Source organism: Balaenoptera physalus (assembly GCF_965194825.1).
Source record: "Balaenoptera physalus genome assembly, chromosome: 3".
NCBI classification, from domain to species: domain Eukaryota; kingdom Metazoa; phylum Chordata; class Mammalia; order Artiodactyla; family Balaenopteridae; genus Balaenoptera; species Balaenoptera physalus.
Genome location: NC_138890.1, coordinates 11,983,959 through 12,006,178, shown reverse-complemented (window position 1 = coordinate 12,006,178; position 22,220 = coordinate 11,983,959). Strand labels below are relative to the sequence as shown.

Here is a 22,220-nt window from a genome sequence, read left to right as displayed (position 1 = left end):
GAAAGTTGGTGTAACAATTTCTAATAATGGCTCTGTTAACCAGGGACTCACACAAGTGCTGGAAATGTATCAAATGTGGGACTCTTCCCCAGTTCCCCACTGCAGCTCAGGGGACCAGGGAGGATGTCACATGTACTGATGTCCACTTCAAAGCAGGGGCCCGGCATCCAGTAGCAAATGGCGCTCATGCCCCAGGGGAGACAGACAGGAAGTAGGTTCACTGGGATAATAAGATCATGGCCTCCGTACTGGGCACCATGGAGCGAGTTAAATTGGGTGTTGAGAGCACGGTGGTGTTCTATTTGCCTCTTATTCACCCCATTAGGGAAGGAAGGATCCCTCATGCTAAATAGTACAAGATAGCCAAACACACAATACCCAACACTGAACAGGTGAGGTAGAGAGTGGTCTGTTAGTTACATATATTCTCAACCCTGGGCGGGGTTGGGGAAAGACACAGCTGGCCATGCAGGACCACATGAGGGTTGCACTTAGGAGCGGGGTGGACAGCCAGAGGCTGTGGGAGGCAGGCTTTGTAGTAACAAGAGGGTGGGGGTGCCCCTGCTTCCCTCGGGAGGACGTGATGGGCTTACTTGAATAACAAGAAAGTGAGGGAATTCCCTGGCGGGCCAGTGGTTAGGACTGGTCGGGGAACTGCTAGCCAGGTGGGGTTCAGCCTCTCCTGCTGAGTGGGGGCAGACCTGGCAAGAGCAGGGAACTCAGGCTTTTGGGGACCTGAAATCTGAGGCTTTATCTTACAGGTAGTCAGGCAAGGAGGGACGGTAGAGCTAGTCCTGAAGGTAGAGGGGGGCCAGCCTTGGGATGCCAGGAGGAAGAGCATCCCAGGCAGAGGGGCCAGCTGGCACCTCGGCTGGAGGAGGTGGTGGTGGTAGTGAGTCGGCATCCACGGAACCCTGGAGGCCTGTGCAGCCAGAGCTCAGTGGATGAGGGAGAAAACAGAGGGGCAGGAGGCTGGCCTCGCGAGACTGGAGAGTGGAGCCTGGTTTATGGAGGAGCAAGGGGAGGCGCGCAGGGGCTGGGCAGACGTGAATTATGGGGATTACGCTAGACCACCCTGCTCGGTGCCAGTGTGGCTGGGACTGGAGGCTGGCAACTCCGCCTGGCCCCTGCGCAGCCCCCTCCGCCATCTAGGACAGCAGATCCTATCTGTCCTGAAGTCCCCACTGCCTGCCCAGGGCTTGGTGCTCACTGGGTGGCCAGGGCTTGGCCAAAAGCCCGTCGAGAGGGCTGGTGGGGGAGGCTGCCTGGAGGACCCACCATGCCCGTAGGGCAGGGAGGGCGCAAGGGAGGTTTCTGGAAGAAGCAGGAGTTGGCCAGGCAAAGGAGGAGGGCAGAGGCGCAGGGTTTGAGCAAAGGCTGGCAGTGGGGATCGGCACAGGGTGGCACAGGGCACCTAGGAACTAGGATGAGGTGGGAGCCATCAGGGCAGCCTCAGGGCAGCCCAGTGCTTGGACTTGGCCTGGATAAATAGAGAGCCGGGAGGACCTGGGGCAGGAGGGCCATGTGGTCAGCTCTAGAGTTTTAGAAGTAAGGCCCTCGTCGCTGCAGGGGTCCTCACTAGAGGGACCACCTGGGACAGTTGGGGGGTAACTAGAGGAGGGACAGGACTTGGACATGACATAAAAAGGAGGTGCCCCCTTCCAGAGGGACCTACAACAGTGAGGCCATCACTGAGTTGGGCACACTGGGAGGGGCAGGAGGGGGCACCCTGCTCTCAGAGAGGGAGGGGTGCCGTCTCACCCCTGCTGTTTGCTAGAAGGGAAAGTGAGGCCCAGAGAGGGAGGGGCCTGGCCTAGGGGATTTGCGGATGGAGGAGGTGGGGAGAGGGAAGAAGTGAGGAGCGGCAGTCAGGCGCCTGGGGGAAGCTGCGGGTCAGGAAGTTTCATCCCTTGGCCAGTCTCCGTTTCCCCAAAGGGCTCAGCTCCTCCTGTGCGTGCACTGCACAGGTCGCCGGGTCCAGGCTGGGGCAGGTGGCGGGTGCCGACGAGATGCGGGGTGAAGGCGGCGCGGAAACCGAGCGGCCCCCGCGTGGGGCGGGGCGGGGCCGGGCTGGTCCGCGGGGTGGGGGCGGTGGGGAGGCGGCCAGGCAGGGAGCTCGGAAGGGGACAGTCCAGGGAGGGGGCGGGTCCCAGGTTGCGGGGCCGGGTTGGGGGGGGCGAAGAGTGGGATGGGTCGGGTCCGACGAAGGGTCAGGGAATGGGTCAGGTCTGGGGGTGCATCCGGGCAGGGGGCGGGGCGGGTCCCAGGAGAGAGTGGGGGAGAGTCGGTGTGGGGGGGGTGGATGAGTCCCGGGAAGGGAGCGGGGGGAGGGGGCGGGACGAGGTCCGGGGAGGGGGCGGGGCGGGAGGCCGGGAGGGGGTGAGCGGGGCGGGTCCGGGTGGGGGCGGGCCCGGGGACAAGGCGGGTCCGGGGAGGGGGCTGGTCCCCCGCTGCCCCAGCCTAGCCGGGCGCGGAGTTGGGCGCATGGCGCCGGGCGCACTGCGCGGGGGCTGCGAACAAAGGGCCCCCGGCGGCGCAGCGGGGACGGCCGCGCTCGGACCCCGGACCTGGCCTGACCCCGGCCCGGCCCCCTGCCCGGGCGTGGCAGCCCCGCGGAGCCGGAAAATGTGGGTCGCCCTGCTCCGGCCGCTGCTCCGGCTCCTGGTGCTGCTGCTGTCGCCGCGGGACGGCGTGCGCGCTGCGCAGCCCCAGGCCCCGTGAGTAGCCCCGGGCGACGGAGGAGGCTGGCCGCCTTCTCGGGGTGGGGGTCGCGGGGTCTGGTTCAGAGAGACGCAGCGACCTGTCCAAGGCCACACAGCCTCCGGGCTGGGCGGGACCTAGAATCTTGACCCCCTAGCCCCCAAGAGTCGGACTGGGAAGAGGGCAGCCTGAGGCTTCAGAAGTGGCCCCGTGGAGGTGCAGGGACTCCTCAGAGCTAAGGCGGCGAGGCCCCCCCCATCCCACCTCGCTCCCTTGGTGTGACCAGGGCTGTCTTCTTGGGTGGCGATTTCCAGTTGTCCGTGGCCTGAAGGTAAGAGGTGCGTGTCTTGGCTGAGAAATGGAAGGAGAGACCTGCCTTTCCGTTTTCCTTGGGAGGGCGTGGGGTGGGGAGGAAGTGTTTATTTTGCTTCCACATTTTTCTTGAAGTTTGCTTACAGAGCTTCTGGTGAGTTGACACAGTGAGGAGGTGAATTAACTAGCTGCTAAGGAGAATTTCCCATGAGTTGGCTTCACAGGGACTATTCGCAGACCTGCCAAGTTTGGGTGAGCCCTGCGGGGTTGTGGGCTGGGTGGGGGCCTGCCTCCAGCTGCTCAAGCTCAGCCATTTAGTGCAGACCGGACTTTCTGAGCCTTGTTCAAGCAGCCCTTGTATAGGAGTTCCCAGAAAACAGGTCAACAGTGAGACTAGGTGGGCGGAGGCACCTCTTGTGCTGCCCCTTTGGATCACAGTTTGAAAAGTAAGACACCATACTGCAATTGGAACCATGGGACTTACCTCCCCTGGACCTTGTGAAATTGGAACCCGGCAAACTTTTGACCTGATGCTTTCAGAGCTGACATCCCTCAGAATAGCAGTTTTCAGCCAAGGGGCGATTTTTGTCTCCCTGGGGTCATTCAGCAATGTCCGGAGGCATTTTTGGTTGTCACATCTAGGGGGAGGCCATGCGGCTGGAATCTACTGGGTGGAGGCCAGGGATGCTGCTACACGTCCTGCCATGCACAGGACAGTCCCCAGCATGAAGCATGACCCTGCCCTCCATGAGAGACCCCGCCTTATAAGGACCAAGTTCAGAGTCCCTGTGTTGCAGAGTTTTAAATAGTTCTCAGGAGTATTTGCCTCTGACTAAAGTTGCCCTGGGATCTTACCTACTGTTGAGTCAAATGGAACTCCTGTGCTGGGAGACACACAATGACCAACCCAGGGGTCCAGATTAGCCGACCTCTAAGCCAGAGCCATGGCTCACCAGCCCGAAGGATCCCGTTTTAGGAATAGCCCCGGACACCCACTTCTATGATCCATCTGATTGTAGTGTGAGGAATGCCTGATGCCAGAAAGCCCCATGGATTTGCACACTGTTGTGAGACCCATACTGTCTACACTTTACCAAATACCACCCTTCCCAGGATGGGACCTTCCAGGACCAAAGGATGGGAAGCCAGTGTCAGCCCAGATGGCAGGGGTGTATCAGGTAGACAGTGATTGGCTGGCGAGCACTCCAACAGCTGTAATTCCTGAGTCGCAGGGAAAGTTAATTTGGTTCCATCAGGTTCTCTGGGCCTTTGAGCGAAGACCCTAACTCAGATCTGGATACGGGCTTTAGAAGTGCCCAAGGAAAGTGAACACGTGGATTGTGTATTTCCCCCAGTACTCTTCCACATGCAGCAGGTGCTATGTGGGAGGCCCTGGGGGTCATCTGGGAGCTGGGCAGAAAGGTTCTGTCCTGAAGCTGGCCGTATTCCCGTGCTGCAGTGGGACAGGACACACAGGAACCCAGGGTCATTGCCCGTGCAGGTCGGTGTTGGAGTTAAGATAGTACACATCACGTATGTGGAGTGATTGTGTGCTCCAGACAGTACAGTTACGTACCCAGGATCATTGCGTGCTCTGTGCACTGCTGAGGCCAGACACTGCACAGGGGACCCCAGGGTCATTGCACCCTCTGGTCAGTGCTGGAGCTGGATGGTGCACATCACACATGAAGCAAGGGTCTTCCCATGCTTGAGGCAGTACATGTCTGTCCCAGTGTCATTGAATGCTGTGTTTGATGCTGGAGTGGGACAGAACATATAGGACGCAGGGTCAGTACACATTGTGGTCAGTGCTGGATCTGGACAGAACATCCATGAAACCCAGGGTCATTGCATGCTCCGGCTGGTGCAGTTACATACCCAGGATCAATGTATGCTCTGTGCATGGCGAAGGCCTGACACTGCACAGAGGAACCCTGTCATTGCAGGCGCTTGTCGGTGCTGGAGTCAGACAGAACATCGGACCCCAGGGTTGTTACTGGGTCCAGCCACTGCTGGGCAGTGCACCCATGAAACTAGGGTCTTTGCACACTCTTATCAGTGCTGGAGTCGTATAGTGCATGGCATGTCTCGAAGGTCCTCTTCGTGTATGGTGTGTGGTAAGGGTCTAAATTCATCTCTTTGTGTGTGGACCTGGGGTTGTCCCAGAGAGGATGTTGAGAAATAAAAACATCTCTCCTGATCTCAGTGTTTACCCAGTGTTTTCCCTTTCTCCTATTTCCTCCTGGTGCCTGTAGTTCTGCACCGTTGGAATCGTGCTGCCTTTGCTGCCAGGCTCCTGGCACTTGCCATTGCACTGTGAGTGGGTCCCGCGGTTATGGATGAGCCTTTGTGATTTTCTACCTAAGGCTGCAAAATAACGGGGAAGCAGGAGCTCAGGTGGGGAGGACCTAGGCCTCCAGGTCCGGTGCCATAAGGGGACCCCAGGGCCCTCCCCTGCCTGGCTGTGTGATCTGGTGCACGTTCCTTCTCCTTCTGCAAGGTCAGCCTTCCCATCTGGAAAACAGGATAATAACGCCTCTCTTCCAGAAATGTCTTCACAGTCAAGCTGAGTCTTTTCAGAAAGAGAGAGCTGTTTTGACTCCATTGTTCACAGTGCTTTTCCTGTTTCAGGCCATTTAGTTTGTTTTCAGGGTCTTATTCTTAAAATTAATGCTGCAGGTAGTTCCTTGCTTCTTTCCACTGGGTTCCAGAGTCTGGCTGCCTGGGTTTGTAGCCTAATCTCTCACTGACTCAGGCACATGAATTGGCTTCTCTGGGGCTTAATTTCTGACTCTGTAAATGGGAGATGTTAGCACGTCTCACGGGTGGCTTTGAGGATGAAGTGGGATCCTACCAGTTACTCAGTCTACAGGGGAGAGTATTTTAGTTTGTGGGTGTGGCATGTGCAAAGGTCCTGTGGCAGAAGGAGCTGCGAAAAAAGTCCAGAGGCTATAATGCAGAGATCGAAGGGGGTGTGGTTCCGGGTAGATCCAGAGAAGCCAGATTCTAACTTACTCGGGGGGGACTTCAAAGGTGAACAAGCCTCAAGGAGCTCACAGGTTGGTAGGGGACACGGACACATAAAGTGACAGTGCCATCGGAGTGTGGTCAGGCATAGGTGGGAGTCCACCTAGGGTGCACCCTGATTTAGCCAGGTGACAGTGAGGCTAGGGATGGGTCAGAACCTTTGGCCTTCACTGCGGTTCTCCTCTTCTGCAGGGGCTATTTGATCGCTGCACCCTCCGTCTTCCGCTCAGGAGTGGAGGAAGTCATCAGTGTGACCATCTTTAACTCCCCAAGGGAAGTCATGGTCCAGGCTCAGCTGGTGGCCCAGGGCGAGGCGGTGGCGCAGAGCCAGGGAGCCATCCTGGGTAGGTCCCTGGGGTGCCTGACCAGGCCTTCCCCTCGCTTTGCAAAGTGGTCTTTAGGGCTCAGGCAGTGTCGGCATTGCTTTGCTTCCTTCCCACCCCACCTCCAGAACCCTGGCAGGAGTAGGAGGACAGGTTGCATTCTCCTCACTTTACAGATGGAGAGAGTAAGGCCCAGCAGGGGAAGCCACCTGCCCAGTCAGGGAAATCAGAGTGCCTTGTTCCTCAGCAGCTCAGGTTCAGTGGGTGCAGATGTGGATAGACTTGGGCACCCTTTCGTGCCAGTTTTGGCTAGAGGTGGGAAGGGGGCCCAGAGGGAATCTTGTGACCTTTTCAGATCCTTTGTTGAGCTTCTAGCACCCCTGTGGTGTTAGACCCGGAGCTGGGCTCACAGCCAGCCTGCCACTGAGCTGAGCTCAGGCCCTCAGCCAGCCTCTCCCTGGCTCTCCTTTGTAAACTGCAGATAACAGCAGCGTTTGCCTCTTGGACAAAGTGTGGAGAGCAGGCCCCTGCCTTAGGGCCTGTAGTCCAGCAGGGCAGGTAACTCATTCATCATGCAGGGTGTGGTGCGGCCACAGGAGACACCGAGAGATGATGTCAGGTCTCCCAAGGCCAACAAGGCAGCCTCTGTCCCCTGGGAGAGGGAGACTTGGGTAGGCAGGAGAAGTGCAGGCAGTCCCGACTCCACTGGCCAGTCCTGAAACCCAAATCAGGTTGGCTTCAGCAACAGAGGGTTTATGGGCTCTTATAACTGGAAAAGTCCCCTGGCATCACTGGCCCAGTCTCCCAGCTCCACTTCTGGATGTGCCTGTGTCTCCCCAGAGCAGGGAGGGAATGGCAGTTACAGGACCTTTGGGGAAAGTCCCAGGATTCCCTCTGATTGGCTCATGTTGGGTCATGTGCTCAATCCTGAACCAATCCCCATGACCAGAGGGAAGGCCTATGCTGATTGGCCCATGTGGGTCATGTGCTCAACTCTGAACCAAGTCCTGTGACCAGGTGGATGGCCCATGCTGATTGGCCCATTTTAGGACATGTGCTCAACTCTGAACCAATCACTGTGTCTAGGAGGAAGGCCTATGTAGATCTGCACAGAGCCCCAGGGAAGATGGGAAGAACCCACTAAACCTTAAGAATTAGGAGTTGGGTAGGTGGGCTCCTCCAAGAAAATTGGGCTTCTGCTAGCAGGGAATGGGGGAAATGGACACTGGGAGGCAAAAACAGTAGATGCCTAATTAAGTCCTGGAGGTCAAAGAGCCTGGAGAAGTGTCAGACGACAAACGGCTCAGTTTGGGTAGAAGAGAGAGGTTGATGGAAGACTAGTTAGGTCCATTGGAGTGAGGTCCACTGGGGACCTCAGGCTCCTCTTTTTTCTCTCCACCTTTCTCCTTGTTCCTCTCCCGTGGAGTTTTCTCTTTGCTCCCCTCACAGCTTACCTTGGTCAGGGGCCAGGGGTGAAGTGAATAAAGTATGCAGGTTGACCAACCTTTCCCTGAATAGCTTGGCTTTGTCCATCCCCTCCAGTCTTCAGTACTCTCCAGCTTGGAGGAAACCTCTCACTTCTGCCGATCCCAGCCCAGGCCAGACCAGCATGACCCAGGGTGTGTGTTTGTCCGCAGAAAATCCCTGTGGGTTGAGAAAGCCCCTGTTTGTAAGGCTGCAGCTCAAGGAGGCAGGAAAACACAGCTCCTGATTTAACTGTTTTCATTTTATTTTCATTTTTTAGATAAAGGGACGATCAAACTCAAGGTAAGCTATGAATTTTTAAAATCAGAAACCCTACCTTGGAAATAAAGAATGGAACCAGAGAAGTTGCATGTGTTGTGAAAAAAATCATTAATGGTGATGTTAAAAAGAAAAAAGAATAATGAAGGAAAAAACAGTTTACAAAAGGAGAAAACTCACCCATAATCCCATCCCTCATACTTTTCACTTTTTCATGTTTCCCATAAATCCTTGTCCACATAAAGACATTTTCTTTCATAGTTGCAGTTAAAGGGTATATTGTGGTCTGTCATGCCATTTTCTCTTCACACGTTGCATAAACATACGTCCATGTTTCCAAGTCACTATAATTGCATCCTATTGTAAATAACATCCCACTGTATCTGTTTTATATACTAATTTACTAACACCTCCCCCTCACACACACATCGCTTGTACATGGTTAGATCTTTTTCTTGTTTTCAGGGTTTTGATAATGTAATCCAAAAGTTGAGAGCATCTTTGTGCGTAAAGCTGTTAACGTTCTGGATGCCTGCCTTAGACTGAACACCCTGAAAGAAGAACTACCAAATTAGGATCCAAGGCTCTTGCTGGGTCCTGTTGTGTCTTGGAAGACACAGCAGTGCACGTGCATGGCACCACCAGCTATACATTAGAGACCAAATTTCCCGCAGCCTTGTTGGCATTGAATATTATTATTTTAAAATTATTTTACATACCAAACTACAGGTAGGTCATTCTCTGACATGGGTTTTTTAACTGGAGTCCTTGGATTTCAAGGCAGTCGTAAGCCCTGAAATTGTCGGCTTTTTCTGGGTTAGCTAGTCCTTAACGCTTACCAGATGCTCAAAGGAGTCCCTGAAAGGACGGGCTAAGTAGAGAATCATTCCAAATTGTAATGTGCTCTCTCCCAGTAATTAGAACGAAGTCCGAGGCGGTTCCTCTTCCATGGGATGGGATGCATCCTTAGTGTCTAATTGCTGTGGGGCAGTGGTCTTCCTGCCCTCTTGTCAATGTTATAATTTCCTCTCTAGAGTTCTGTCCCGTGGGTGAGGTTTGCAGGGTCTGGAGACAGTTCTGGTTGTCACAGCTTGGGGGGCAGGGATGGAGGTTGCTACTGGCTTCTAGTGGGTAGAGACCAAGGATGCTGCTCAAATCCTATAATACACAGGACGGCCCCTCCACTGAGAATGAGCCAGCCCCAGATGTCAACATTTGGAAAACCCTGGATAAATAGGCTAGAGCTGCCCCTGCCGGCTTCCTGTGAGCAGATCTGCTTTCTTGTGAATCAGAATGCAGGGCTGCCCTATCCACTGACAGATGAACTACTTAGGAAAAAAGAAAGCCTCGTATATTTTATTTAGAGAAGTACTTTTAATAAAGCATATTACTTACCAAAAAGAAAAAGAAAGAAAGAAAGCAGGGCTGCCCCAGCGGGGTTAAGATTATGCTCTGTGCCCGGCCACCGCACATAAGAAGGCACTCTTCACAGGCTAGATGCTGTGGATTTGTATAAGAAACCAGTAAAGGGACATATAACTTTGGGAGAAGGGCCGGGGATCCCTAGACTGGAGACTTTCAAAAGGGTCTTGGGATCCTTAGCATTTAGAAGAGCTCTGGATGAACCTTTCTCAACTTGGGGGGTGGGGAAGGATGCTCCCCCCCGCCCCCCACGCCGGGGGACAATGGCAGTGTCTGGAGATATTTCTGGTTATGGTAGCTGGGGGTGAGGGTGCTACTGCCATCTAGTGGGTGGAGGCCAGGGATGCTGTTCAACACCCTACAGTGACGGGGGACGCCCCCGTCCCCATCCCTGCAGAGGATGATTCAGCCCTAAACGTCAGTAGTGCCGAGGCTGAGTTGAGAAACTCTTCTCTGTGGAACCATGGTGTGGGCCTCAGACAAGAGAGAAGCTGATCTTGTGGGTGTAGGACGCCCCCTGCCCACTACCCCGCCCACACCCCAGCCGTGCCTGCCCTGGGGACCTGAGTGCTTCCAGGTACAGGTTTTGGAAACCCGTGTTGTGGGGACCTAGTGTTGCCACTGACTGCCGCGGGCAGGCTCTGCCCAGTCTGTGTCTCATCCTTCTCATCTGTGCAGCAGCGAGGATGCCGGTAAGAGGCCCTTGATGGAACTTTCAAGAAAGCATACCTAAAGCCTCGTGATGTTTGTTTTATTCCTATTTTTCAGACTTAACCCGTGCATCTGTGTAACAAATGTCTTAAGCATCTATTCAGTTTCAAGCAGGAAGCTGGCCACATTCCCTGCTCTCAGCCACCAGCCTTATTGGTGCTGGGCAAAGGGGTGGGTCAGACAGTAAACCCCCAATTACATAAACATGATCACCTCAGAGAGTAGCAAGTGTCCTATTTTAGGACACTAAATGTTAATCAAATTCTAACATTTTATTTTGAAATGTGTCAGAGAAAGAGAATGCTGAGGAGTTGGGGGTAGACTCACATTTTATATGGCAGCAGGGCCCCTCTGAGCTGAAACCAGGAGGAACCGACATGCAGGAATTTGGGGGCAGGGCATTCCAGGCAGAGGGAACCTTCCGGTGCAAAAGCCCTGGGGCAGGAAGGAGGCAAAAAGAGGCAGCCAGTGGCCTGGAGTGGAGCCAGCCAGGAGCTCCCGTGAATAGTGGGAGGGAGATTTCCAATCTGTGGAATCAGCCTTTACCTGAATCCCTCTGCTTTGGATGGTTTCCATTTAGGAGAGGAATCGTGATACCTGTCACCACCAACCATGGGTGTCTATTGTGTGCCATGCCTTTATAGTTCCATCACCCATCTGCACAACAGTGTGTCGGAAACTCGGGGTCTAGTGAGTCTGGTGGCTTCTCTCTCGGGTATGTTTGGTGGATGCCTACGGAGTCCGGTAATCTGGGACTCACACCCAGAGCCCCAGGGGCCTCCCCTGTCTGGAGGGGCGGGGAGCTGGGCGTTCATCAGGGCGGTGGATCGGCCTGCCGTAGGACTGGCCCCTCCACACAGCCTTCCCCAGAGGACAGCCAGCCTCTTTCTTTAGCTGGGCCCCAACCCCCCCACCTTTGTACTCAGCTGCCAGCTACGCCAACTTTGCCTGGCCGTCTCCCTTGCTTGGATCTCGGCCCCTGAGTCCGTGGCTGTCACTGATGCTAAAGGAGCAAATGTGGATCACTGAGGTCAGGGGTGGGGATGGAGATCAGCTCAATCCAGAACCTTCCGGCAAGACCTCTGAGGGCTGGCAGGTGCAGGACCAGGTAGGAGCGCCACTTTGAGCTGAGACTTGATTGGGAACGGCAGCTCTGCAGCTTTCAAGACCCGGGGCGGTCACTTCATGTCCCCAAAGGTCACATCTGATCCTTTCTGTTCTCAGGGACAGCTTCTTGGTCCCAGCACCCATGACCACCCGCTGGCACACAGCCCATTCCGCTCCCCCCGCCCACCTCGCCCGCCAGCTCCTTCTTACCTGTCCATGCCTGCTCCCCTGGGTGGCCTGGGGTTTTTTCCTCCTTGCATGGAGGTCTTTGGCTGATGCTGAGTGGTTTCCAGAAACAAAGGCAGGTAAGGATTTGGGGGTCCAAGTAAGGGGATTATCCTCAGGTTCGTCCTAAAGGTTCTCAAGGTTAACTGCAGTTAGGAGGGACCCCAGAGTCCTGAGACGCCCCACCCTGAGGGTAGCAGGTGGGCAGGCAGGCAGACAGGCAGGGTCCCTCTGCTGCTGTTCAGAGCAGACAAGAGAGGCAGCCAGAGCCAGGTGCTGGAAGGATGGAGAAGGTCCTGGCATGCCCTGACCTCATCCATAAAATGGGCACACTGGTGTGAGGACCGGTCAGATAATTCACCAGGATACTTAGCATGGTTGCTTGCTGTGATGGTGACGAGGACTTTTTCACCCCTTGAGCAACCACACAGGTGGATGCTGACAAACAACTGGGAGAAGAACACCCCCGCACTTGGATGGTCTCAGGAACAGGTGGTGCTGTAGCTCCCAGTGTGAACTGATGACCACGTAACGTCCACCCGCCAGGCACCCAGGGATGGCCGCGAGCATCGCATTCATGGCACATGGTCACATCCAGAGTCGTGACTTTTGTTTGCTTTAGTCACAAAAGGAGTTTCTATAGGTTATGACTCACATGCACGGGTGTTCTGCTCATGACTTAAAAAAAAAAAAAAAAAGAGGGAATTATATAGGGTAGTTTCCATTCCCTAAATGTTGGAAATTTTGCCCTAGAAGAATTTGAACTCCAGGGTGAATCCTTAAGACTGCAGTGAGTATTTTTTTTGTTTGTTTTATTCATCTAGGTGGCCAAAAAAAAACCAACTTTTTTTTACCACTTTCACCATTTTAAAGTGGACAGTTCAGTGGCATTTAGAACATTCACACTGTTGTGCAACCACCACCCCTATCTAGTTCCAGAACATTTTCATGACCCCAGAAGGAAGCCCCATCCCCATTAGCTGTCACTCCCCATTCCCCATCTCCCTCCAGCTCCTGGTACCCACTAATCTGCTTTCTGTCTCTATGGATTTGCCTGTTGTGGACATTTCATATAAATGGGACTGTATAATGTGTGTGCAGTGTTTACAGGGAGACAAAGCACAGAGGCACATACATTATATACATAAATGAAGTATGAAAACATACATACATATGCATACATGTATTCATATGTGTATATGTATATGAAGGGGCTAGGGTCTCCATACCTCCCAGCTTACCAGCTATGACTGCATTTGGGTAAGATGGGAGATAATTCTTGTAGCTACAGGGATGAGAATATCTCTGCAAGCGTGCAGTGTCAGGAGAGGAGAAGGCTCTGTCTTGTCAAGCTAGACCAGTGTTTCTCCTTCGCAGCGCTGCTCACAGCCGTCCTGTGCATCACAGGGTCTTGAACAGCATCCCTGGCCTCACCCACCAGATGCCCAGTAGCGCCTGCTCCCCGAAGCTGTGACACCCAAAACATCTCCAGAAACTGCTGAGTGTCCCCTGGGTGCACAGTTGCCCCCGGGTGTGCTCCCCTGCCCTAGACCTCCATGCTGTTTTCCCAATACCTGGGTACCTTGCAGGGTGACACCCCCTGCCCAAAGCTCTGTGCTCTGCCTGCAGGTGCCCACGGGCCTCTGGGGCCAGGCCCTCCTGAAGGTGTGGGGCCGTGGTTGGTGGGCAGAGGAGGGCCCCTTCTTCCACAACCAGACTTCAGTGACTGTGGACAGCCGGGGAGCCTCCGTGTTCATCCAGACCGACAAGCCGGTGTACAGGCCCCAGCACCGAGGTGGGTGGCCGGTGCGCGCCGGGGGGAGGGCCAGCCATGGCCTGGAGCTGCCACACGCCTACCTCCTTTCTTCCAGTGCTCGTCAGCATCTTCACTGTGACTCCAGACCTGAGGCCCGTCAGCGAGAAGGTGAGATTGGCTCCTAAAACCGTGGGCCCGGAACATACCCACCTGGGTTCGGCCTGGCCAGGGCCACCATCCGCAACTGGCCTTTCCCCCTGCCTCTTCCAATTTCTACCTCCATTCTCGGTTTCTTCCCGGGGCTCCACGTCCCTTGGGGGACCCAGGGGAAGTTCTATGTGACAAGAGCGCTTGTGGGCATGCTTCTTCCGCAAGGGGCACCAGTGGTCCCCGCAGTGGCCAGTACCCCTCTGTGTGGGGTCGGGGCCGTGGCCCATCATTTAAAATCTTAATAGCCCTGCATTTATTTAACGTTTATTAGAAAGAAAATATAATTGCCACTTAAAACCCACCGTTTGTCCTTCAAAATAAATACACTCACATAAAAAAGGCATTGATTTTCTCTTAATTTTTATTTGGAAATAACTTCAAATGTACAGAAAAGTTGGAAGAAAGTCACAGAGAACTTCCCATAGGCCCTTCATGGAGCCCAGGGGTGGGCAAACTTCCTGTAAAGGGCCAGGTAGTAAGTACGTTCGGGTCTGCCAGTCAGAGGGATTCTGTCACAACTTAAGTGGACTCAGCTACAGACAACACGTGAATGAATGGGTGTGCCTGGGTGCCAATAAAGCTTTATTTACACAAACAGGCAGAGGGCCGGATTTAGCCCAAGGGTCATAGTTGGCTAAACTCTCATCAGGAACAGAAGTTCTCAAACTGGAGTGTGCAGGAGAACCACCTGGAGGGCTTGTTCACATACAAGTGATTGGGCCCTCCCCAGAATTTTTGATTCAGGAGCTTCCTGGATGGGCCCAAAGGATCTGTATTTCTAACAGGTTCCCGGTTTCTGCTGCTGCTCTGGGAACCCACTTTGAGAATCACGTATCTAGATTCACCAATTACAAAACATTTTATGATATTTATGTGCTTTCTCTCTCAGTGTGTGTATACACATATATGTACATATACATGTATTGTATGTATATATGTACATGTACATATATAGCTTTAAAATTATTTTAATGATAAATCATTTGAGAATAATTTGCAGATATCACATCTCTTTGTCCCCAAACACTTCCTGTATCCTTTAAGAGCAAGAACATTCTTTCATACAACTAAAGTGCAATCATTACATTTAGGAATTTTGACATCGATACAATAATATTATCTAATACAGAATCCATATGGTTCCAATAATGTCCTTTATAGCATGTTTCTTTGCTGGTCCAGGACCTAGTCTCTGACGACGTGTCGAATTTAGTCGTCATGTCTCTCGCATCCTTTACTCTGAATCAGCTCCTCAGCCTTTCCCTGTGTTTCACGGCATTGACATTTTTGGAGACTCCAGGCAGTTGTTTTGAATGGTGTTCCCCAGCGGGCTGGTCTGCCGGCTTGTCCTCTGCGATCAGGTTCAAGTTGTGCGTCATGGGGGAGAATCCACAGAAGCCGTGCTGGTCCTCCCCAGTGTGTCGTATCCCGAGGTACCTGACGGTAGTTCAGATAGAGTCTGCCTGGTTTCTCCCTGCAAAAGTCACTGTTTCCCCTTTGTAATCAGTAAGTAATCTGTGGGGGACACTTGAGACTGTGTGGCCACCCTGTTACCAGTCATCATGATCACCCGCTAGTTCTAGCCTCCACAGATGAGTTCAGAATTACGTGAATCTAAACTTGCTATGATGCTTGCAAAGTGGTGATTTTTCCAACTCTGTTGCTTCTTCTGTATTTATTAGTTGGCATTCTGCTGCAAAGAGGCGCTTTCAGAAGGAAAGAGATTGTAAAGGAAGAGATTTAAGTAAACTGTACATATCCAGAGCAAAGATGGGAATGCAGTCTGGGGTGACATCAGTTGAGGGGTCCCTGAGGGGTCACGTGTACAGTGCTTACTGCGTGCCAGGCACTGTTCTAACACTTGGGGCACATGATTGAGCAGAGCAGACCCAGACCCCACCCCAGGGGGCTCATTCTGGAAAATAATCCTGCTGAGTTCCCCAGTGGGCCCCAGCCTAGAAGCACAGTTCCATTGGGTACACGCAGCTTTTTCTTAACTTTCACCAGCCCGAGTTTCCACACTACTTTTTTCATTGGATCTTTGAATGCACTTGCCCACGTTTTTGACACAGCCTTGCAAACTCACCTCAGTGCCTGAGGTCCTTCTGCCAAAGGAAGGCTTCATACCCAACTGCCCCCTCCTGGTGGACATTTGCTTGTTTCCAGGTTTTGGTCATTGTCAGAAATGCTGCCATGACTGTTTTTATGCTCAAACCTTCTTTTCCACTGGTGTGTCCTTCCTTAGGCGCAGCTGGACCTCAGGAGTGGGATACTGAGGTCCACGGCCAGGGAGGTGTTGAAGGTCCCAAACGTGTATGTTTCTGAGCGGATGGTGCTGGGTCCCTGTGCCCAGTTGTTGGAGGGGGTCGTCTGCCCACAGCCTTCCCTGGAGAGGGGGGATTAGCCTCAGTCATGTGACATCAGCTCCTGCCCAATGTCCAGTTTTTGCCAGAAACGACTTCCCACAAATGATAGAAGGAAGGGGCCTGGATGTATGTGTACAGCTGCCTATCTTCCTCTGGAGGTTGGTGGAAGTCCAAGAAGGACAAATCACAGGGCAATGAATTCAAATCATTGAATTCAAAGTGTAAAGCTTCCAGGTGCCTCTGGGCTCGACACGGACACCCCTGGACAGCCCTGAGCTGATGGGGACGGATCTGCGTGCACAGGGTCAGCTATGCATGGGGACCAGGCAGGGCATGTTGCTGGGTTCAGGCGGCACAGTTGTGCAAGCAGTTGACCTTCACTGGAGTCAGTGTTGACTGTTCAGTTTGACATTGATGGAGCTAGAAGCCAGGCTCCAGGCAGGTGCTGAGGGTTCAGGGATGAAAGCGTGCATTCCATACCTTCAAGGAACCTGGCATGATCCCTTGAAAAAACAACCCAGCTGCAACATGGGAGGGCTGCCTGGAGGAGCTGTCCCTGGTTGGGGCGTGGGGGAGTCTGGAGAGGAGGGCAGGGCTGTGATGGGGAGCAAGGAACACAGAGGTTCCGGATGGGGCTCGGCCACCCTCATTGCCAGTGGCCACTGGCAATGAGTTTGCTCAGTGACTTAAAGGGCAGAAATGTATTCTTTCCCAGTTCTGGAGGCCAGAAGTCTAAGATCAAGGTGGGGGCAGAATTGGTTCCTTCCAGGGACCCTGAAGGAGGGATTTGTTCCAGGCCTCCCTCCTTGGCTTGTAGCTGGTCATCTTCTCTCTGTTTCTTCATATCGTCTTCCCTCTATGTGCATCTGTGTCCAAATTTCCCCTTCTTATGACACCAGTCCTATTGGACTGGGACCTATGCTAGGGACCTTATTTTAACTAATCACCACTATAAAGACCCGTCTCCAAATACAGTCACATTCTGAGACACTGAGCCTGAGGACATCAACATGTGAATTTTGGGAGGAGGGGGACACCATTCAACCCATTACAGAACCTGTGCCTGTCCCGAGGGATGAACACTGAGCATGCACGGAGGACTCGGGTCTTATGGGAGGGTTTGCTCACTGCCTCTGTCTGTCTCTGTTGCAGATGGAAGCTTATGTCCTGGTGAGTGGCCTGCCCCTCTGCAGCTGGCTCAGAGACAGTTAGCCGCTCTCTGCAAGACCTGGTCTGTCTTTGCCTAACACCCACCCTCTGGGTTGATCCCTGCCTGCCCCGGCACCCCATAGACTGGGACCCGGTCCATCCCGATCCCTGGGTCCACCCTGGGATAAACCGAGCTTGTGTCTGTCCATCTCTTTGTAGATTTGCATGCAGCTCCCTAAATGAGGAGGCAGGCCGGCCCTTTCCGCCACCTTGTCCTCAGACAAGTCCCTTCTATGCCCCAAGCTTCTGTTTGCTTCATGTAAATAGCTAATCTTGGGGCCTGCCCTCCTCACTTGTCCTGCCCTAGAGAGCAGGCTTGGAAGGTCCGCATGCACGCCAGGCACACACAGGCTGCCTTGAGTTTACTGTGCATCCGTCCCCCTGCAGGACCCCCGGGGCTCACGGATGATGGAGTGGAGACACTTGCAGCCCTTATGCTGCGGTAAGTCTCTCTTCTCATCCTCTCTCCTAATTCCTTCTGTGGTTTGGGGGCTGCACCTTTGGGTGGCAGATGTGATAAACCTTCCAGGAAAATAGAATGTGCTCTGTCTTGGCACCTGCTGCTCCTTCCCTGCAGCGTTCGGACCCTCCTCCCACATTTCTCTGTGCCTGGGATCCCAGCTGGGGAGCCTCCTATAACTTGAGATCTTTCTGGAATATCAGGGCCTTGTTTGTCGGCACCCCCCACCTTCCTGCTGCTGCAGATCTTCCTCGTCCTCATCCCCAACCCAACACGAGACAGTTCTTTTCCAGCTAGGAGTCAGAAGGCTTTGCTTTGGCTGAGGAGCTGGCATTTTTTTCTTTCTCTATGACGATAAGGGCCATGTAACTGACATCTCCCTTTGTGCTTTGGCCCTAAGGGAAGTGGAGTCCTGGGAGAGGGGAGCTGTAGGTGGGATCTGGGGAGACTGAGGACAGCTGTGCACCCTCGACCTGGGAAATGCACAGACATGACAGACCCCTGAGTCCTGCTCGGGGGCTCCTGGCCCCCGCATGCCTCTGTGAACCAGACACAGAGAATGGGGTGTCTAGCCGACATGTGGGCTGTGGTGGTTTGTGCAGTGTCACGCACGCCTCCAGGTCTCCTGACCTGACCTTGACCCCTCTCCATGTCCATTTCCCTCTTCCTGATTCTGAGATGCCTAGAGAGGGCTGCCAAGTAGGGACAGGGCTTGTGTGATTCTCTGTCACCAAGGGAACGACTCGGGTGGGGAGCAGAGTGGGTGAGCTGGATGGCCTGTCTCTCTGGCTCATCCAGCTCACTGCCTGCACCTGGCCTTGGCCTCAGGGGTCCCCCAGGAACCCAAGGTGCAGTGTCTCGCTGCTTCCCCTTCAGATTGCAGAGGTGCTTGTTCTGCACAAATCCCCTCCAGCCTCGGGTAGCTTCTGGCTTCCCCGAGGGACTGTTCAGCCAGGGGGAGGCGCAGGGTCCCCGGGGCACCCCTGCCCTGACCTCACCACCAGATGCCAGGCCCTCTGCACACTCACTTGCCCCAGGATGAGGGGGGGCGTCTCTCTCCACACAGGCATCACCAACATGACCTTCCCCTTGTCTGACCAGCCGGTACTGGGAGAATGGTTCATTTTTGTCGAAATGCAAGGCCACGTGTACAACAAGTCCTTTGAAGTTCAGAAGTATGGTAAGTCGGAGAATCTTAGGACCCTAGGATTTCAGATCTGGGAGAAACCACAGCCCTAGTGACAACACACATGACAAGGGGGATGATGGCAGGAGCTTCATTCACTGAGGGCTCAGTAGGGCCAGGAACGATATGGAAGGCTGGGCCTTTGTCATGTCTTTTAAAAAAAATTGTAAAATGTATGACTTCATACGAGTAGAATCATAAGGTATTTGTCTTTTTGTGAGTAGCTTATTTCACGGAGCATAATGTCCTCAGGGTTCATCCATGTTGCAGCATGTGTCCGAATGTCCTTGCTCTTTAAGGTTGTCACTTCCTTCTGTTCTTTCATCCTTGTCCTGAACCTATGAGGTATCTCCATTTTACAGATGGGGAAACTGAGGCTGAGAGAGCTGTTAAGGAAACTGCTCAAGTAATAAGAGCTGGGGAATGAACCTGGGCCAGAGCCACATACTCTGCTTCTGTGCTAAAATTCTCCCTTATGGGGTCAAGGATTTCTCTTCCTTTCACGAGGCAGGTCTCGGAAGGAAAATCCTTAGAGGTCAGGGTTATGGGTTGCAAGCCACAGAAGCCTGGTGCAGACTCAGTAAGCAAAGGGAAAGGGTTATAGGCTCGTGTAACAAGCTCTCAGGACCAGAGTCTTCACGTTTCCTCCATCCTGCTCCTCGGTGGCCATCTCTCCGTGGGCTGTGCAGGGGGACGAGATGGCTGGACGTGCCCGGGGCAGCAAAGAGTGACCCTTTCCAGCTGCAAGCACCCTCAGGATGCCCCTGACGGGTCCAGAAGCCTGGCTACTTGTGCACCCCTGGGATGGGCTGGAATTGGCTGCACTCAGTTCAGGTGGCCTAAAACTGATGATAACATGGCCCCCTGAGAAAAACGATGTGCCGGTCCCCCAAAGATAGGAAACAGATGCGGCCGGCAAAATCCCCAGAGAGCTGCCCGTGCTCAGCAGCGGGTGGTGTGGATTCCTATGGTGTCAGCAGCATAGAACACCCCAGAGTTGGCTTTGTGTTCCTCCCTCCCATCTCTCCAGTACCCTTCTGGGGCCACCCCAGAGGTGGAAGCCACCCTGCCTCCCTCCTCTCTGCCCTCTCCCTTCAGTGTTGCCGAAGTTTGAGCTCCTTATTGACCCGCCCCGATATATCCAGGACCTGGACACTTGTGAGACCGGCACTGTGCGGGCCAGGTGAGAAAGAGGCGGCCACTGTCGGTGAGCCCTTCCCACTGTGGGCACGCCCCTCCCCTTGGACCCGCCCCTTCCCAGGCAATGCTCCTCCCCTAGGACACGCCCCTCCTCCAGAGCACACCCACTCCCCTTAGGGCTTGCTCCTCCCCTAGTACTTGCCCCTCCCCAGGGAAGCCCCTCCCCCAGGCCGTGCCCCTTACCCTGCGGGCAGCACCCACAGCCAGTGGGCTGGCCCGCCTGATGACCAGGAGCCCGATGTGAGGGTCGACCAGAGGGAGTCAAGAGGCTCTGTCCCTTTCTGGGGCCCCTGGGAGAGCCCTACATGGCCCGTGTCCCCGCCCCATCTCTGCCACCTGCCGGAGGTTGTTGCTGAGACTTCTCCCTCGTGTGTCTCCCCTGGCTGTGTGTGTTTTAAAATCCAGGGAAGTGCTGGATACATTTTTTTTTTTTACATCTTTATTGGAGTATAATTGCTTTATATTGTTGTGTTAGTTTCTGCTGTATAACAAAGTAAATCAGCTATGCGTATACATATACCCCCATATCCCTTCCCTCTTGTGTCTCCCTCCCACCCTCCCTTTCCCACCCCTCTAGGTGGTCACAAAGCACCGAGCTGATCTCCCTGTGCTATGCGGCTGCTTCCCACTAGCTATCTATTTTACATTTGGTAGTGCATATATGTCCATGCCACTCTCTCACTTCGTCCCGGCTTAGCCTTCCCCCTCCCCGTGCATGTCCTCAAGTCCATTCTCTACGTCTGTGTCTTTATTCCTGTACTGCCACTAGGGTCATCAGAACCTTTTTTTTTTTTTTTTTTTTTTAGATTCCATATATATGTGTTAGCATAGGGTATTTGTTTTTCTCTTTCTGACTTACTTCACTCTGTGTGACAGGCTCTAGGTCCATCCACCTCACTACAAATAACTCAATTTCGTTTCTTTTTATGGCTGAGTAATATTCCATTGTATATATGTGCCACATCTTCTTTATCCATTCATCTGTTGATGGACACTTAGGTTGCTTCCATGTCCTGGCAATTGTAAATAGTGCTGCTGGATACACACATTTTATACTCTAGAAAATACTATCAAAATTCTGGGTGTTATTTTTAAAATTTTACTCCCATTTTGCCCCTGTGTCCCAGTAAGCAAGTGTCTCCACTGCATCAGGCATGACATACATACATTTAAGTATTTTACCAACATCTCTGAGAGGATGGTTTTATTCTCATTCTCCCGGTGAGGAAACCAAAGCTCAGAGAGATCAGATCTCCGGTTCAAAGTTGAACTCCCTGGGCACTTAAGCCCAGCCAGGCCTTCCTGTTGTCCACGGTTGCTCGATCCTCTGTGCTGCCTTGCTCCAATATGTGGCCAGCCTCAGTGGTTGTCTCATATACCCTGCTGCTTTGGGTCCAGAGTTCCTTTCTGATCCTTGGTCTCTTTTTCTGTCCAACATGAGACTTGGTGCAGAGGATCACAGGGCCCTGACATGATCTGTCCTTACTCAGGGCTACAGGGAGGGCTGTAAGGATGGAATGTAGGATGGGAAGCATCCCTGGATTAGCCACTGTACCACTGACCACATCTTGCAGGGCCTGGCCTTCCTGAAACTGACCCCTCCCCCGCTGTCCCCTGGGCATCTCCTGCTTGCGAAACTTACTACCCTTTGTCCTTTGGTTCCAGGTATACCTTTGGGAAACCTGTCTCGGGGACTTTAACCATCAACATGACTGTAAATGGCGTGGGGTACTACAGCCAGGAGGTGGGGCGCCCCATCCTCAGGACCACCAAGGTGAGGAGCAGGAACCCTGACCCACTCGGTGGGTCCCTTCCCATCAGCTTCAGCTCTGTGATCATCCGTTTTATTTTGCTTTCCAAAACAGTTTAGATGGTGGGGATATTCCGATGATAAAATTCCTGCAGGCTGAACGTAGAGGCTAGAACATATAAAAAAGGAGTAATAAAGTCGACTTGTCCTCTGGTAGGCAGACACAGCCACTATTGGTATTTTGATGTGTTTCCTCTTAGGATGTTGTGTGTAAAGTTAAAGAAAAAGTTTTCTTGAGACATAATTCACATATCATAAAATTCAAATCCCCGTATAGAATGTACGAGTCGGTGGTTTTTAGTATATTACAGAGTTGTACAACCACCACCACCATACAGTTTTAGAATATTTCTGCTAACCATCCCCCCACCCCCGCCAATCTCTCACATCCTTTTGCAGTTAAGCCCTGTTTGCATCTCCTGCCCCTGACAACCACTTACTTACATACTCTGT

General features: G+C 53.3%; 1 protein-coding gene across 2 annotated transcripts in view; it reads left to right on the top strand.

The window, feature by feature from the left end:
* The first annotated feature begins 2,502 nt into the window (after window positions 1-2,502).
* The window catches only part of CPAMD8 (C3 and PZP like alpha-2-macroglobulin domain containing 8), a 98,465-nt gene continuing 78,747 nt past the window's right edge, over window positions 2,503-22,220 (top strand). For both annotated transcript variants that reach the window (XM_082453351.1, XM_082453350.1), the window contains exons 1-10: window positions 2,503-2,717; window positions 6,232-6,383; window positions 8,107-8,129; window positions 13,200-13,365; window positions 13,442-13,494; window positions 17,055-17,072; window positions 17,499-17,553; window positions 18,638-18,751; window positions 19,856-19,940; window positions 21,623-21,731. In XM_082453351.1, the coding sequence (XP_082309477.1) occupies window positions 2,626-2,717; window positions 6,232-6,383; window positions 8,107-8,129; window positions 13,200-13,365; window positions 13,442-13,494; window positions 17,055-17,072; window positions 17,499-17,553; window positions 18,638-18,751; window positions 19,856-19,940; window positions 21,623-21,731 (867 nt within the window). In that variant the 5' untranslated portion in view covers window positions 2,503-2,625. The remainder of the gene's footprint in view (window positions 2,718-6,231; window positions 6,384-8,106; window positions 8,130-13,199; window positions 13,366-13,441; window positions 13,495-17,054; window positions 17,073-17,498; window positions 17,554-18,637; window positions 18,752-19,855; window positions 19,941-21,622; window positions 21,732-22,220) is intronic.